The 19,538-nt window shown below is 38.5% G+C and overlaps 1 protein-coding gene across 1 annotated transcript in view; it reads right to left on the bottom strand.

Annotated features, from left to right (window-relative positions):
* LOC116895662 (tyrosine-protein phosphatase non-receptor type substrate 1-like) overlaps nucleotides 1–13,615 on the bottom strand; it is a 99,948-nt gene extending 86,333 nt beyond the window's left edge. Inside the window, exon 1 of the mRNA XM_032896868.1 lies at nucleotides 13,525–13,615. Coding sequence (XP_032752759.1) covers nucleotides 13,525–13,591 — 67 coding nt within the window. The 5' untranslated portion in view covers nucleotides 13,592–13,615. The remainder of the gene's footprint in view (nucleotides 1–13,524) is intronic.
* Nucleotides 13,616–19,538: the final 5,923 nt, after the last annotated feature.

Genomic DNA, 19,538 nt, shown 5'->3' with positions numbered 1-19,538 from the left:
TGGACTAAGATAACATAAAACAAGAAATGTAGAAGGAAGCAAAATTTTAAAAATTTTATCAACTTATAATTAAAAAAACAAAGTTGCAACTTAAAATTTTATTTAGCACTGTAACGATAATGTGGAACACAGAGTAGAAAGACAGTATTATAGCTTGGTTTTTCCAGTAGATCTAGAAATAATGCATGATTGATATCAATGCCTCTGCAATATTTGTGTTAGCATAGATTCACTATCATAATGAATAACCAAAAATACAATAATGGTTTTAGCACCTTTAAATTAGATGGTAAATTTAATTCTATAAGGATACAGTGGTAAATATGGGAAATTCTGAATATCAATGACATGTGCCCAGGACCCACCTGATCTGACACAAAGAACTTTATAAAGCATTGACCAGCAGCACATTCAGGCAAACAGTTATTGAAATTAAAGAAATCATCAAGGGAAGGCCTATAACATTTCCTATCTTGGATGAAGGTACTGAAAACTAAACTAAGTATTAATATATCTGTGCAATTTCATTTACAAAGGTGATTTGAGAACCTCAAATGATTTTGTTTGCGTGGATGTGTGTGACGATAGGTAGTGGAACTATCCAGTTATTACAGTTTACCTGTTTGTTATAAGGGGACTAACTGGAATCTTTACAACAACTATGCTTGGTACAATGCCCCTTCACCTTCATTCTTCCATCCCAAAGCCCAGGCTGCAGTGCCCTTGTACTATCTAAACTAGTGAATTGCTTCTGACTTGATACTGGTTGGGTTATTGAAGGTCAGACAATTCAGGTCCTCCGTTCTGAATGCACAGTAATCTCAAAATTCTAGCACAGGGGTTTCAGGGTCACCGTCCAATCTTGTCAGAAGAATATTGACAAGAACACGCAAGGCCCTGGAATACCCCATGATTCAGGAGAAAAGTGTTTCACCTCAGAGGAAAGTAGAGCATATTTCATAAAAATAAGAATCAAATATGCTTTATCTGTTCTACCAAAGGTTATGCTGCTCTCTATGTGAGCATTTTGTAGTTACTAGGACCAAGAACCGGAGATCTTGGAATATCCACCACTGCACTCCTTATATCAAGCCTGGAAGAATCTTTGTTCAATCATCAGATAGAAAATAATCAGTTTGAAGCCCAGATCAGGCTATGGTGTTTCTCTGTTCCAAGCCTGAAGTGGCTCCCATTCTCCTGGATTGAAAAACTCTGTCCAGGAAAATGGGAGGAAGCTCTTTGGCAAAGGTTATTTCCTTCACATATCCTGAGGCCTTCAGTGAAGTCCTTCCATAATGCTGGGCTACATGATTAACTCTCACATATTTTTAATCATTTTATCAATATAAGTTTTTATCAAGTTTCCTCTTCTTCATAATGCTCACCCACTCTACCCTGTTTTTAATATTGAAGTCACCAACAGAGCCTCCTTATCTATAGGCAACAGGACCTATTTCACATATATTTTAAAATATTATACATTCCATCTTTTTTCTTAATTGTTTTCCCTAAAGGAATTTAAGATACGCCTGTGTAACTCTCTCCCTACTTTTATTCTCCAGTGCCACATATGTTCACAAAACAGCCTCTAGCTCTTTATGACTATCCAACAGATATCTTCCCTGTGTATGATTCATCCAGTGTAATATCTTTCTCTGTCATTGAAAATCATTTTAATTAGGTAATCTGAGGAATAGAATGCAGTATCAATGGGAGGATATGCCCTTGGTCCTGTGAAGGCTCATTTCCCCAATGTAGAGTAATTTCAGGGGGTTGAGGTTAGAGTGTGTGGGTGGGAATGGGAGCATCCTCATAGAAACAGGGGGAGGGGAATGGAAGATGGGAGAGGTGGAAAGGGAACAATATTTGGCATGTAAATACATAAAATATCGAAGAAAAATAAAATTATTAAAAATAAAAGAAAATAAACCAAATTCCCAATGAGAATAACATTTTCAAAGAAAGCTGTTTGCATATGATGATGAAGAGTTCTTCTAAAGAAAATCATCTAGTCTCTTCTCACTTCTCACAAAACCTCATGGGATTGACCAAAGTTTCTGGGAAGAGTGATTGCTAAACTCATGACCTCTGTCAGGCAGATTCATTTCAAAATACAGCTCTAAACACTGCAATTAGTGTTATTTGTGTATCTGATTCTTTTTTCTGTATTTGTGTCTGTGTGAAAGAACATTAACTTAAATCATTGTTCCTCATGATAGAGGATTACTTCCCACAATATCACATGCATATATCGTAACATTAAATTGTAATTTCTCAGTTGGTTTGCTGACTCAGGACACCTTCAACTGACATTGTATGATCTGCACAGAGGCATAGAGTTAGGTACTGTTTATTAAACTATGTCTACCTCTAGAAACAGATGGGAATCTGGATATAATAACTGCTTGCTGAATTAGCTTTTAATTCAATTGAAAAATAACTGGAAATAGAAATTCAAGTGAATTAATATTTCCTCTAGCTCTTTGTTTCAGAGTTAAGCATTCTGATGATTGACTGTTCCATTTTAGATAGAACCTGATCATAATGATGATGTGTGATAGAAAAAAAATGTTGCTTATCTCATACTGGCAGAAAATGCTTAGTGAGAAGAATGGATGTGGGTTACATCTTGCATTCAAAAACGTCATTTTTACCTTCTATCCTCTTAAACCTTACATTCTAAAACTCAATTGTTGTATCAGTTTAAAAGGTTTCAACACAAAAAGATTTTGACATATTTGAGACTCAAAGCATGATATTGTGCTAAACCCCTTCCTAAGACTGAAGCAATTTTATAAAATAATTCAACCTATAAAGGCAGAAGTTATGGTACATATTACAGTTTAGAATTTTTAATTTGCTATCAGTCCTGTTTGCACTGGGGCCTGGAGGAAGACACATATTTGTGGGAGAGAGACATTAGTCAAGCAAGTGTGACTAGAAAATGCTCCATAAAAAGAACACAGCACCCAGAAGTGCACACATCCTGAGACTGCAGGACAGACTGCCACTTCTGCACACCTTTACCTACATCCCTGCTCCAAGGGGAAACCGCACAGTGCCTCTGGATACAGGAATAAAGGAACAGAAAGCTAACAGTACCTGTGGTTCTGGTCTGTGCTCAGGACAGAACTAAACCAGCTAAACAGCTGCCTGAACACAAATCCCCTGGGGGAGAGAGATGGACCCTCAGAGTGTGGAAACTCTTGAGATGTTAGAGGACACTACCATCTGCCCACATTCCAGACCCAAGAGGGAATCGCCTAGGGCCAACTGTGCCCTCTGGGTGCAAGGAGCTAGGAGTAATCAGATGCAGGAACTTTTTGGTTCTTTCCCACGCCTAGAGTTGGAAGACAGTCAGCAGGTACACCTACACAACTGAAATCAGAGCACCTGTCAGAAAATGCTGAAAGAAAACAGGAAAACAATTCTACAGGAGTGCTGACACAGAGGCCTACAGGAGGATCAAGTGACTCTCAGAAAAAGGAAAGACAAGCAAACAGGAGAGGCAAGCCAATGGCTACAGGCAAATACAGGAACCTAAACAACAGAAACCATGAATACTTGGCATCATCAGAGACCGGTTCTCCCACCAAAGAAACTACAGGATATCCAAACAAACCAGAAAAACAAAATCTAGATCAAAAATTCACATTTTATGATAATAATGGAGGACTTTAAGAAAGACATAAAGAATCCCCTTAAAGAAATGCAGGAAAACACAAGTAAACAAGTAGAAGCCCTTAAAGAGGAAAAGTCTCTGAAAGAACTACACGAAAACACAACCAAACAGGTGAAGGAATTGAACAAAACCGTTCAGGATATAAAAATATAAATAGAAACAACAAAGAAAGCACAAAGGGAGACAACCCTGGATATAGAAAAGCTAAGGAAAGGACAAGGAGTCATAGACACAAGCATCACAAACAGAATACAAGAGACAGGAGAGAGAATGTCAGGGGCAGAAGATACCATAAAAAACACTGACACAACCGTCAAAAATAATGTAAAATACGAAAAACTCATAGCCCAACATATCCAGGATATCCAGTACACAATTAGAATATCAAACCTAAGGATAACAGATATAGAAGAAAGTGAAGACTCCCAACTTAAAGGGCCAGTAAATATATTCAATAATAGAAGAAAACTTCCCTAACCTAAAGAAAGAGATGCCCATAAACATACAAGAAGCCTACAGAACTTCAAATAGATTGAACCAGAAGAGAAATTCGTCCCTTCATATAATAGTTATTTGCATAAAAAAATAAAGAATATTAAAAGCAATAAGGGGAAAAGGTCAAGTGACAAATAAAGGCAGACCTATAAGAATTACATCAGACTTCTCACAGAGACTATGAAAGCCAGAAGGTCCTGGAGAGATGTCATACAGACCCTAAGAGAATTCAGATTGCCAGCCCAAACTACTGTATCCAGGAAAACTCTCAATTAACTTAGATTGAGAAACCAAGATATGCCATCACAAAACCAAATTTACACAATATTTTTCTACAAATCCAGCCATACCAAGTATAATGGATGGAAAATTCCAACGCAAGGAGAGAAACTAAAGAAAGCAATAGTATAATCTTTTTGCAATGAAACCAAAAGAGAGACACAAATATAATTCCACCTTTAACAACTAAAATAACATGAAGCTACAATCACTATTCCTTACTATCTCTCAACATCAATGGACACAATTCCTCAATAAAAAGACATAGATTAACAGACTGGCTATTTAAAGAGGACCCAGCAGTTTGCTGAATTAAGGAAGCATACCTCAGAGACAAAGACAGTAACTGTCTCGGAGTAAATGGCTTGAAATCAACTTTTCAAGCACATGGCCTGAAGAAACAAGCTTGAGTCACCATTCTAATATCTAATAAAATAGACTTCTAATCAAAATTCATTAAAAAATAAGGAAGAAAACTTCATAATCATGAAAGGAAAAATCCAACAGGAAGAACTCTCAATCCTAAATATCTATGCTCCAAATGCAAGGGTACCTGCATTTATAAAAGAAACCTTACTAAAACTCAAAGCACACATTGCAACTCAAACAACAATAGTAGGAGATTTCAACACCCAACTCTGACCAATGGACAGATCATGGAAGCAGAAATTAAACAGAGACATGAAGATCCTAATGGAAGTTATGAACCAAATGGATTTAACAGATATTTATAGAACAATCCATACTAAAATGAAAGGATATCTCTTCTTCTCAGAACCTCATAGTACCTTCTACAATATTGAACATGTTATCAGACACAAAACAGGCTTCAACAAATACAGTAGATAGAAATATTCCCATGCATCCTATCAGATCACCACAGACTATGACTGCTCTTCAATAAAAACAATAATGAGAAGAAAGCCCACATGTACATACATGGAAGGCGACCAACGCTCTACTGAATGACAACTTGGTCAGGGAAGAAATAAAGAAAGAAATTAAAGACCTCTCAGAACTTAATAGAAATGAAGATACAACATACCAAAAATTATGGGACACAATGAAAGTGGTGGTAAGAAAAAAACTCATAGCTCTGAGTGTCTGCAAAAACAAAAAGAAGAGAGCATATGTCAGCAGCTTGACAATGCAACTAAAAGCTAAAAAGAAATAAACCCAAGAGGAGTAGAATTCAGAAAATAATGAACCTCAGGACTGAAGTCAACCAAGTAGAAACAAAAAGGACTATACAATGAATCAACAAAATCAGGAGCTGGTTATGTGAGTAAATCAACAAGATAGATAAACACTTAGCCACACTAACCAAAGATTACAGAGAGTGTATCCAAATTAACAAAATGAGAATTGAAAATGGAGACATAACAACAGAATCTGAGGACATTAAAAAATCATCAGATCGTACTATAAAATCTATATTCAACAAAATTGAACAGTCTGAAAGAAATGGACAATTTTCTAGACAAATACCAGGTACCACAGTTAAATCAGGAACAAATAAACCATCTAAACAACTCCATAACTCCTAAAGATATAGAAGCAGTTATTAAAATCTCCAAACAAACAAAAAAAAAAAAAAGAACTCAGGACCAGATAGGTTTAATGCAGAATTCTATCATACCTTCATAGAAGACCTCATACCAATAATGTCCAAATTATTCCACAAAATAGAAACAGACAGAGCACTTCCAAATTTCTTCTAGGAAGCTACAATTAATCTTATACCGAAAGAGACAAACACCCAACAAGGAAAGAGAACTTGAGACCAATCTCCCTTATGAATATTGACCCAAACTACTCAAGAAAATTATTGCAAACTGAATCCAAGATATAAAAATGATCATCCATCATGATCAAGTAGGCTTCATCCCAGATCCCAGGGATGCAGGTATGGTTTAATATAGGGAAATCCATCAACGTAATCCACTATAAAAACAAACTCAAAGATAAGAACCACATGATCATTTCATTAGATGCTGAGAAATCATTTGACACAATTCAACACCCATTCAAGAGAAAAAATCTGGAAACATCAGGAATTCAAGGCACTTATCTAAACATAGTAAAAGCAATATACAGCAAACCAGTAGCTAACATCAAATTAAATGGAGAGAAATTTGAAGCAGTCTCACTAAAATCGGGGACTAGATAAGGATGCCTACCCTCACCCTACTTATTAATGTAGAATACGAAGTCCTAGCAAGAGCAATCAAAAACAAAAAGAGGTCAAAGGGATACAAATTGGAAGGGAAGAAATCAAATTATCACTGCTTGCAGAAGATATGATAGCATACATAAGTGACCCCAAAAGTAGCATCAGAGAACTACTTAAACTGATAAACAACTTCAGCCAAGTGTCAGGGTATAAACTTAACTCAAAGAAATCAGTAGCCTTCCTCTACTCAAAGATACACAAACTGAGAAAGAAATTAGGGAAAAGACACCCTTCACAATAGTCCGAAATAATGTAAAATATCAGGGGTGACTTTAACCATGCAAGTGAAAGATATGTGTGAGAAGAACTTCAAGTCTCTGAAAACAGAAATTGAGGAAGGTATCAGAAGATGGAAAGATCTCCCCTGCTTATAGACTGGCAGGATTAATATATTGAAAATGGCCATTTTGCCAAAATCAATCTACAGATTTAATGCAATCTCCATCAAAATTCCTACTCAATTCTTTATAGAGATAGAAAGCAAACTGCAAATACTTTTGGAATAACAAAAAACCTAAGATAGTGAAAACTGTACTCAACAATAAGAGAACTTCTGGGAGAATCATCATCCCTGACCTCAAAGAGTATTACAGAGCAATAGTTATAAAAACTGTGTGGTATTGGTACAGAGAAAGGTAGATAGATCAGTGGAACAGAATTGAAGACCCAGAAATGAACCCACACACCTATGGTCACTTTATATTCAACAAAGCAGCTAAAACCACTTACTGGAAGAAAGATAGCATTCTCAACAGATGCTGCTGGTTGAACTGGAGGATAGCATGGAGAAGAATGTAAATCAATCCATTCTTATCACCCTGTACAAAGATTAAGTCCAAGTGGATCAAGGACCTACACATCAAACCAGATACACTCAAACTAAGAGAAGAAAAGGTGGGAAAGAGTTTTGAACACGTGGGCACTGAGGAAAATTTCCTGAAAAAAATGGCTGATGTGCTAAGATCAAGAAACAACAAATGGGACATTATAAAACTGCAAAGCTTCTGTAAGATAAAAGACACTGTCATTAGGACAAAATGGCAACCAACAGATTGGGAATAGATGTTTAACAACTTAAATCTGATAGAAGGCTAATATCTAAAATATACAAAGAGCTCAAGAAGGTATACTCCAGAGAGCCAAATAACCCTATTAAAAGTGGGGTACAGAGCTAAACAAAACATTCTCAGCTGAGAATTATTGAACGGACGAAAAGCACCTAAAGAAATTATCAACATTCTTAGTCATCAGGGAAATGCAAATCAAAACAACCCTGAGATTCCACCTCATGGCAGTCAGAATGGGTAAGATAAAAAACTCAGGTGACAGCAAATACTGGCGAGGATGTGGAGAAAGAGGAACACTCTTCCACTGTTGGTGGGATTGCAAACTGGTACAACAGCTCTGGAAATCAGTCTGGAGATTCCTCAGAAAACGGTCATTCTACTACCTGACAGCTCAGCTATACCTCTTCTTGGCAGATACCCCAAAGATGCTCCAACATACAGCAAAGACACATGCTCCACTATGTTCATAGCAGCCTTATTTATAATAGCCAGAGCTGGAAAGAACCCAGATACCCTTCAACAGAGGAATGGATTCAAAAAATATGGTACATCTACACAATAGAGTACTACTCAGCTATCAAAAGCAATGACTTCATGAAATTCATTGGCAAATGGAATGAAGTAGAAAATATCATCCTGAGTGAGGTAATGCAATCACAGAAAAACACATTTGATATGCACTCATTGATAAGTGGATATTAGACCAAAAGCTCGAATTACCCAAGATGTAATACACAGACTACAGGAAGCTCAAGAAGAAGGATGACCAAAATGCAGATGCTCCCCCTCCTTCTTGAAATGAAAAAAAAATTATCCATACCACGAGATAACAGAAGCAAAGTTTAGAGCAGCGACTGAAGGAATGGCCATTTAGAGCCTGCCCTTCATGTGGCCCATATAGATATACAGCTCCCTAAACTAGGTAAGATTGATGAAGCTAGAAAATGCATGCTGAAAAGGACCGGATATATATCTGTCCTGAGAGACACATCCAGAGCATGTCTGTTACTGAGGTCAATGATATCAGCAAATTACTGAACTTAGAACAGAACCCAGTTTAGGGGAATTAATGAAAGAATTGTAAGAGCTGATGGGGCTTGCAAGCCAATAAAAACAACAATGCCAACCAATCAGACCTTCCAGGGACAAAACAACTACCAAAAGACTTTACATGGACTGACCCAGGGCTCCAACTGCATATGTAGCAAAGACTAGCCTTGTTGGGGCACCAGTGGAAGGGGAAGTCCTTGGTTCTGCCAATGTTGGATCCCCCAGTTCAGGGGAATGTCAGGGGGGATTGGTAAGGGAGGTATATGGGGGGACACCCATATTGGTGAGGTGGTGGGGATGCAGGCTTATGGACAGGAAACTGGGAAAGGGAATACCATTTAAAATGTAAGGAGAGAAATATGTCTAAGAAATTTTTTTTTAAAAAAGAACACAGCAGCAACGCACAATCTTCTTCTTCACTGAGATATTGTTTCTCATTTTTCACATTTCTTTTCTTATAGTCCTTGTTCAGGTAAGATATAGACTGAGCAGGTTGTATTTAAAAATATAGCAACACACAGATAAGTGTGTGTGTGTGTGTGTGTGAGAGAGAGAGAGAGAGAGAGAGAGAGAGAGAGAGAGAGAGAGAATTAAAAGATATCATGGATTTTGAAAAGAACAAAGATATTATGTAACTATTAGTTTCAGAAACTATAAAAAGAAGAGAACTTTGGGAAGCTCTATAATAGTCATTGGGACTTAATTCTTTCTGTAGTCTAAGGTCCAGTGAGTGTGTAATGAGGAAATTTTGAAACCAAGACTTCTACAAGGTTAGATGGCATAGCAACTCAACCAAAGTAGAGCATGGGACTGCTAAGACTAGACTAGATCAGAAACTATGGAGTCAGCCATGAATTCTTATTCATTGAGATAGATAGAGAGAGAGAGAAAGAGAGAGAGAGAGAGAGAGAGAGAGAGAGATATCATTTCTTCTGTTTCAATTTTGTGGAATAATTTGAAGAGTATTGGTCTTCTTTGAAGGTCTGACAGAATTCTGCACTAAAACTATCTGATTCTGATTTTGGTGCAAAAAAATCCCAACTCAATTCTTCAGAAAGAAAGAATTTCTTCAGATAGAAAGAGCAATTCTCAAATTCTTCTGGAAAAACCAAAAACCCAGGATTGCAAAATCTATTCTCAACAACAAGAGAACTTTTAGGGGGATCATCATCCCTGAACTCAAGATGTACTATAGAGCAATAGTGATAAAAACAGCATGGTATTGATATAGAAACAGATAGAAAAATAAAATAAAATTGAAGACCCAGAATTAAACTCACATACCTATGTTCACCTGATCTTTGAAAAAGAAGTCAAAGTATCCAATGGGAAAAAGACAGCATATTCAACAACTGGTGCTTGCAGACGCTGTATCACCAACCAGGCCACATACACCAGCTGAGATTAGGCCACCAACACATATACAACAGAGGACTCTCTAGTCTGGGTTTAGTCAGAGAAGATGCACCTAATCCTCAAGAGACTGGAGGTCTCAGGAAGTACAGAGTTCTGGTAGGGTGGTGGGGAGGGTGCGAGTGAACATCCTCAGGAAGACAGGGGCATGGAGTGAGTAAGGGATGAGGTATGGGATGTGCAACACTCTGAGGGTGGACAGGGAGGGGAATAAAATCTGAAGGATAAAAAAAATACAAAATTAAAAAAGAAGAAAGCAAATTGATCAATTCTATTCTCCTGTATGAAGCTCAAGTCCAAGTAGGTCACGAACCTCAAGATAATGCCAAATACACTGAATCTACTAGAAAAGAAAGTGGGAAGGTGCCTTGAACACATGAGCATAGGGCAAAATTTCATAAAGAAAATATCAATGATTTGGACTCTGAGACCAACTATTGACAAATGGGATCTCAGAAAATTGAAAAGCTTCTATAAGGCAAGGGACACCATCCATAGGACAACAACAATAACTTAGCAATTCAAAAAAGACCTTTACTAATCCTATATTCAATAGTGGGCTAATATCCAAAATATACAAAGAACTCAAGAAGGTATACTTCAGAGAACAAAAACACTATTAAAAAACAGGGTACAGAGGTAAACAAAGAATTCTCAACTGAGGAGTCTCAAATGGCTGAGGCAGATAAAGCAATGTTCAACATCCTTAGTCATCAGGGAAATGCAAATCAAAATGACCACAGCAGTCAGAATGGATAAGATCCAAAAGTCAACTCCAAAGGTCCACCACTGGGGACCCTATGCTCAGTATAATGGTTGGCTGCAAGCATCCACCTCTATATATCAGGCTCTGGCAAAGCCACTCAAGAGATAGCTATATGAGGTCTCTGTCAGCTTGCACTTCTTTGCATCTGCAATAGTGTGTGACTATAATGACTATATATAGGATGGATCCCAAGGTTGGGCAGTCTCTGGATGGTCTTTCCTTTAGGCTTTTCTTTACATTTTGTCTCCATATTTCCTGCTGTGAGTATTTTGTTTCTCCTTCTAAGAAGGATCAAAGCATCCACACTTTGGCCTTCTTCTTGAACTTCATGTAGTCTGTGAATTTGTGCTAATAGGAAGAACAACAATATCAACCAAGCAGACCTCCCAGAGATCCCAGGGACTACACCACCAACCAAAGAATACAAGTTGAGTGACCCATGGCTCCAAATTCATATGTAGCAGAGGAAGGCCTTGTATGGCATCAATTGGAGGAGAGGCCCTTGGTCCTGTGAAGACTCGATGTCCAAGTATAGGAGAATGCCAGTGCAGGGAGCCTGGAGGGAGTTGATGGGAGGGTGGGGGAGCACCATCAGAAAAGCAAGGTGAGGGGTGATGGGATATGGGGTTTCTGGAGGGAAAACTGTGAGAGTGATAACATTCAAAATGGAAATAAAAATATACAATAAAAGAATAGAAAAAATCTTAGGGTGACAACAGATGATGTGAGGCTATAAAGAAAGAGGAATACCTTCCATTCCTGGTGGAATTACAAGCTGGTACAACAACTCTGTAAATCAGTCTGATGGTTCCCCAGAAAATTGAACATAGTGCTACCAGAGGACCCAGCTATACAACCCAAAAGATGTTCCAACATATAAGGACACATGTTCCACTATGTTATTATCAGTTTATTATTAATAGCCAGAAGCTGGAAACAACCCAGATGTCCCTCAGCAGAGGAAGGGATACAGAATATATGGTACATTTACAAAACAGTACTATTCGGCTACTAAAACAATGACTTCATGAAAGTCGCAGGCAAATGAATGGGACTAGAATATATCATTCTAAGAAAGGTAACCCAGTTACAGAAGAACATAAATGGTATGCACTCACTGATAAGTGAATTTTAGGCAAAAAGCTAGGAATACCCATGATACAACTCACACATTATATGAAGCTCAAAAAAGGAATGCCCAAGTGTGGATTCTTCAGTCCTAGTTAGAAGGGAAAAGAAAATTATCTGGGGAGATAGAGAGAGGATGGAAGGGACCTGGGAGCAGGAAGAAGAGGAAAAAGTGGGACAGGATCAGGTGTGGGAGGAGATGAGGAGAGAAATACAGAGGTTCAGGAAATTGAAAGGACATGGGGATGAATAACTATTGGGTAATCTCTGGAAAGCCCCAGAATCCAGTAAAACAAGAGGCTCCCAGGACACAATGGAGATAGCATAAACTGAAATACCCAACAAAGGAGAGAACCTGTAGAGTCCAGATTTAGGGGTTCAGCATAACCCAAAATTGAGTGATGAAGCCACCCACCCATCTCAAAAATATTAACACAGAATTTTTCCTGTCTAACGGGAATTCAGGGACAAAGAATGGAGGAGACTAAAGGAAAGGCCATCCAGAGACTGTCCCACCTACTGATCCATCCCATCTGCAACCATCAAACCCAGACATTATTGTTGATGCCAAGAAGTGCAAGCTGACAGGAACATGATATAGCCTTCCCTGTAGAGGCTCTGTTAGGGCCTGACCAATACAGATGGGCATGCTCACAGACAACCATTTGTTCCACAGACCACAATGGAGTAGTTAGAGGAATGACTAAAGAAGTTGAAAGGGTTTGCAACCCCATAGGAAGAGCAGCAGTATCAACAAACAAATGCCCCATCCCCCAGAGATCCCAAAGACTTAACCACTATCCAAAGAATACACATGGGGGTCCCATGGCTTCAGCTGCTTATTTTGCAGAGGATTGCCTTATCTGACATATAATGGACAGAGGTCCTGTAGAGGCTTGATGCCCCAGTGTAGGGGAATGACAGTGCGGTGAGGTGGGAGTGAATGGGTGGGCGGGTGAGAGAGCACCATCAAAGAAAAATAGGCATGAGATGGGATAGGGGTTTTTCAGATGGGAAAGTGGGAAGGGGAATCACATTTAAAATGGAAATGAATAAAATAAATTTTTAAAAAGAAAAAAGAAAAGAAAAACCTGATAATATAGAGGAACCATGTAAAATACTACTAACCCCATTTGGCACAAAGAAAAGAAACCAAAGCTCACTTGAGAGGGTCCAGAAGATCAGGGGTGTGTGGTAAACTGTTATGGATGAATCATTTATACTCTATATATCAAAGCTATAATTTCACATCCCAGTTCAGGCAGTGCTCAGAGTTCCGGATCTATTATGTGAGAAACTATTCTGACCTTCTATGCTGTGACAGTTCAGGTAACTAACTGGAGTCCCTTACTTTCAATGGTAAGAGTAGCTCAGAGACAGCAGGATGATTCTATTCTTGGGGCATGCTTACCTTTAAGTTCCAGAAGCAGGATCAAGAGCAGGGTAGTGTGAAGAATGTGGGTATCTAGGAGAAGCATGGTTGGGGTTAAGAAACCTCTTGTGGTCAGAATCAGTTCTCATGAGATCCCAGTTTCTTATACGTAGAGAAAGGAAGTACTGTAACTTAGTATGCATAAGGGTCATGTCAGTGTTTTGTGAAAACAGGAAGTATACTGCATATTTTGAAATCGATATTCAATGTTGCAAGCAGCTGCAAGGAAGGAGCTCATATTTATCATTTGTTTTTAGAGGGACTCAGATGTGCATAACTAATCCTTTCTCTTTCTCTTGACTCGGAGCTGGAGCCATACTGTCTCAAGTATCTTGTCCTGTTAACACACCAGTTAGAATCCAGTACAAAAGAATGTTTCCCAAAACACTTAAGATCCTAGATATTGTTGATTTGTGTCAAATTCTTTCCAAGTGCCACATAAAAGTTGTCCGTTGTTCCCATAAAATATTCATAAGAGCAGCTCAATGCTGGAGTAAACCAGCTGTTCTCTTAAAATGATCCCTTATATATTGTTTCATGATATCAGGGTAAATGTAGTCCAGTTGAAACTCATGAGTATTTTTGCCTACACAAGGAAGTAAAATATTTTATAATTAGTATTAATTTTGAAAGTCCCACAGATAAAAGAAGCCACAAAGGACATCTGTGAGAAATTGTTGAAGTGTGACTGTATCTTAGCCCAACTGTGAGGGATTGTCTTTAGTTAACTGTTTTGGGAAAACTCATCCTAATTTTGTGCAAAATATTGTCCTTCAAAGTACACTGAAGTGTAAAATGGAGAGAGACAGTTGAATACTAGCATACTTGTATTAATTCACTGGTCTCAGCTATTGACTATAGACATAATGTGACACCCTGCCTCAGTATGTTGCCACCTTGAAATCTTTGCAATGATGTACTGTAGTTTGCATTGTAAACCCAATAAACCTGTGATCTCTTGGCTTTGCTTTGCCAGGGTATTCAGTCTTACCATTTTGATATCTTCTAGAGAGCAAACAGGAAATCTTTAGTAAGTATATGCATAATGGAATATGAAAGTATACACTGCAATGGATATTGAATAGATTGCTTTTTGAGACAGGGAGGACATACTGACACAATGAATTTATATTCTATTTTAGATAGAAATAAGATTTCAATTCTTTCTACATGCAGACGAGAAGTAGGGAAAGAGAGGTAAAATTACCTTCATCAATATCATATATTTGTGTAGGAAAATGAGCAGTAGAGCTAAGCCTCAAGTTCCAATTTCTTTCCTGAAATCCAGTTATAAGGACTATTTGTCAAATAAGGCCATCCTCTGCTACATATCCAACTGGAGCATTTTATCCCCTCCCCCCATGGGTACCTGCTAGTTGATGTTTTAGTCCTTGCTTATCAGGCATCAATTAGAGGGGAACCCATTGATCCTGTGGTGATTCAATGACCTAGCATAAAAGAATGGTAGGGCACTGAAGTGGGAGAGGGTAGGTAGGTGGGTAGGGGAGCCCCTCATAGAGGCAGGGGAGGGAGGGGAGTAGGGATTTTGCAAAGGGGAAACTAAATATGGGGATAACATTTGAAATGTAAATAAATAAAATAATCAAATAAAAATAAATAAATCAATAAAAACTCTTTGCTTTGGTGTTTCAGTGTGTGTAAATGTTAATCTTGGCTTTGAAATCAACAGCTGAAAACAGGAACCTCAATTGAGCAATTTCATACTCTATGCTGCCTCACAGGTTACACAGCCTGTGTAATGTGGCAAGAGCCATGAAGCCAGCACGTCTGTTTGAAAAAATCCAGCAAAGCTGAACCAAATGCTTTTTTGGCCATTGTGATTTCTTTCGCCTTGAGTTTCTGAACTCTTGTTTCATTTTTTCCTAAGGTAAAATACTTCTAGTTGAGTATAATGTTTTTGTGCTGGAAGCATATGAAAGTTAACAGACACGTCAGAACTTTAAAAAACACTTAATTAGACACCTTAGGAATTGTCCATAAATCTTTGTCCAATGTCATAATGTCATAAACTAAGCAAATGAGGAATGGAAATGTACTTGCATGGTTGAATTTGATACTCCTGTGCCTTTGGTATTTACACTGAGAGAAAAATACATCCAAATGGTAAGAGATTTACATTTGTAGTTATGTGTAACATAACCCCTGACAATCATGGCTCATAGTAACTCAAGTAAAGACTAGTGAACATTCTTTATGTGAGAGGGAAAACAGGGTTCATTGTGGTGTATAGTCAGAGTATTGGATATTGCTTGGTTTGTAGGAATAATTGCTAACAAACAATTGTTGTAAACTATTGTAATACTGTTAAATGAATAGTTAAAATTAATACTAGTAACTGTGAGGTTAGTTTCTAGCCAACAAATTATCTGAGATAGAAATATGAAAAGTAATTCAGGTGTGAATAAAGTGCCAATGCTTTTCCCCTTAGTTCCCTGAGATGGTGAGAATTTACCCAGTGAAACAGTAAACTTAAATATAAATATGTTTCCCTGAAATAACGCAGAATTTTTCAAAAAAGAGGATATATAAGCTATCTTGCCTTTCTTCTTTTATTTTTAATGAGTAAGAGAATTATCATTTATTCATAAGACCATATTCAGAAGTTTTTGCCAGATATATAACCTTTTTTATTATTAGATTAATTTCTTCAGTTACATTATAAATGTTCCCTTTCCCGGTTTCCTTTCCATAAACCCCCAACACCTCCTCATCCTCCATACGTGTATTACCCCCATCAATCCTCCTCACTGCTTCCAATATTCCCCTGTACTGGGGGTCCAACCTTGACAAGACCAAGGGCTTCCCCTTCCACTGGGGCCCCAACAAGGCTATTCTCTGCTTCATATGCAGTTGGTGCCCTGGGTTAGTCCATGTATAGTCTTTTGGTAATGGCTTAGTCCCTGAAAGCTCTGGTTGCTTGGCATTGTTGAACTTATGAGGTTGCAAGCTCCTTCAATTCTTTCAATGCTTCCACTAATTCCCTACAAGGGGGTCCTATTCTCAGTTCAGTGGATTTATGCTAGTGTTGACCTCTGTATTGCACATGCTCTGGATGTGTCTCTCAGGAGAGATCTATATATGGTCCCTTACAGCATGCATTTCTTAGCTTCATCAATCTTACATAGATTTGGTGGCTGTATGGGCCACATAAGGGGGTAGGCTCTGAATGGCCATTCCTTTAGTCACTGCTCTAAACTTTGCTTCCATATCCCCTCCTATGGATATTTTTCCCCTCTTAAGAAGGAGTGGGAGCATTCACATTTTGGTCATCCTTCTTCTTGAGCTTCCTGTGTTCGGTGGACTGCATTTTGGGTAATTCAAGGTTTGGGGCTAATATCCACTTATCAATGAGTGCATACCAAGTGTGCTTTTCGTTGATTGGGTATCTCACTGAGTATGATATTTTCTACTTCATTCCATTTGCCTATGAATTTCATGAAGTCATTGTTTTTGATAGCTGATCCATTGTGTAGATTTACCATACTTTTTATTCCATTCCTCTGTTGAAGGGCATCTGGGTTCTTTCCAGCTTCTGGCAATTACAAATAAGGCTGCTATGAACATAGTGGAGCATGTGTATTTGCTGTATGTTGGAGCATCTTTTGGGTACATGCCCAGGAGAGGTATAGCTGAGTCCTCAGGTAGTGGAATGTCCAATTTCCAGAGTAACCTACAGACTGATTTCAAGAGTGCTTGCACCAGTTTTCAATCCATTATTTAACAATTACTTTCCCATACATTTCTGTTCTTTGAGTATGTGTATAAATAAAATTTAGAATAGTAACATTATCAATCTTAATACATAAAAATTATATATGTACAGATTTTAAAAATTAGGTCTGTATATACTCAATTTCATGTAAAATTCAGAACCAAAATTAGTGCCATAGGTATACTAAGTCTCCTGTAGGTTATTATTACATTGTACTTTTAGCACATATTTTACTCTATTTTAAATATACAACTATCTTCATATGGTACCTTCAGCACAGTGACTAAAATGATAATATTTTGACTAAGGCAGTTTGTAGTTCTTTTACACCCAGAGAGCCAGACCATATTTATAAAGAATTCGTGATTTATAAATATTCATTTAAAGATATAGGTTTTTATAAAAAACAATTCCTGAAGACATTGGGTCCCATACCAATGACATGATAACAAACATTTGAATGGATAATTGCTAAAAAAATTATATATTATTTATCTTCCATCTTTGGGTTAGGTAAATCAAGGATAATAGCATAACAGCTCAAAAATAGGCACACCAACTTAAGCAAGCAATGATTCCTCCATTTCAGGAAGTATGCAATAAAAAGTGGGTGAGTTATTGTGTAGAGGTGCTGTGGATATATGTTTCTTAGAATTCTTTTCCGGCGGATCCCGGCCCGCAGCAGCTCTCTGCTCCCAGACCCCGTGGGAGAGAGACCTCACCGCCTGGTCAGGTGGGCACTCCTGAGGCTGCAGAGCGGAAGAGACCACCAACACTGCCCACCCCTGCCCACATCCCTGGCCCAAGAGGAAACTGTATAAGGCCTCTGGGTTCCTGTGGGGGAGGGCCCAGGAGCGGCAGGACCCCTGCCTGAGACACCACCAGAACCTGAAGGAAACAGACGGATAAACAGTTCTCTGTACCCAAATCCCGTGGGAGGGAGAGCTAAACCTTCAGAGAGGCAGACACGCCTGGGAAACCAGAAGAGACTGCACTCTGCACACATTACTGATTCCAGAGGAAAACACCAAACTCCATCTGGAACCCTGGTGCACGGAACCTCCTGGAAAGGGCGGCACAGATCTTCCTGGTTGCTGACACCGCAGAGAGCCTGTGGGCAGCACCCCTCGAGCGAACTTGAGCCTCGGGACCACAGGTAAGATCAACTTTTCTGCTGCAAGTGACCTGCCTGGTGAACTCAAGGCACAGGTCCACAGGAACAGCTGAAGACCTGTAGAGAGGAAAAACTACACGCCCAAAAGCAGAACACTCTGTCCCCATAACTGACTGAAAGAGAGGAAAACAGGTCTACAGCACTCCTGACACACAGGCCTATAGGACAGTTTAGCCACTGTCAGAAATAGCAGAACAAAGTAACACTAGAGATAATCTGATGGCAAGAGGCAAGGGCAGGATCCCAAGCAACAGAAACCAAGACTACATGGCATCATCGGAGCCCAATTCTCCCATCAAAACAAACATGGAATATCCAAACACACCAGAAAAGCAAGATCTAGTTTCAAAATCATATTTGACCATGATGCTGGAGGACTTCAAGAAAGAAGTGAAGAACTCCCTTAGAGAACAAATGGAAGCCTACAGAGAGGAATCGCAAAAATGCCTGAAAGAATTCCAAGAAAACATAAATAAACAAGTAGAAGCCCATAGAGAGGAGACACAAAAATCCCTGAAAGAATTCCAGGAAAACACAATCAAACAGTTGAAGGGAATTAAAAATGGAAATAGAAGCAATCAAGAAAGAACACATGGAAACAACCCTGGATATAGAAAACCAAAAGAAGAGACAAGGAGCTGTAGATACAAGCTTCATCAACAGAATACAAGAGGTGGAAGAGAGAATCTCAGGAGCAGAAGATTCCATAGAAATCATTGACTCAACTGTCAAAGATAATGTAAAGCGGAAAAAGCTACTGGTCCAAAACATACAGGAAATCCAGGACTCAATGAGAAGGTCAAACCTAAGAATAATAGGTACAGAACAGATTAAAGATTCCCAGCTCAAAGAAAGAGAAAACATCTTCAACAAAATCATAAAAGAAAACTTCCCTAACCTAAAGAAAGAGATGCCAATAAACATACAAGAGGCCTACAGAACTCCAAATAGATTGGACCAGAAAAGAAACTCCTCCCGTCACATAATAGTCAAAACACCAAACGCACAAAATAAAGAAAGAATATTAAGAGCAGTAAGGGAAAAAGGTCAAGTAACATATAAAAGGCAGACCTATCAGAATCATAC

This window comes from Rattus rattus, chromosome 3 (genome assembly GCF_011064425.1).
Source record: "Rattus rattus isolate New Zealand chromosome 3, Rrattus_CSIRO_v1, whole genome shotgun sequence".
NCBI classification, from domain to species: Eukaryota; Metazoa; Chordata; class Mammalia; order Rodentia; family Muridae; genus Rattus; species Rattus rattus.
This window is presented reverse-complemented; position numbering and strand designations above follow the sequence as displayed.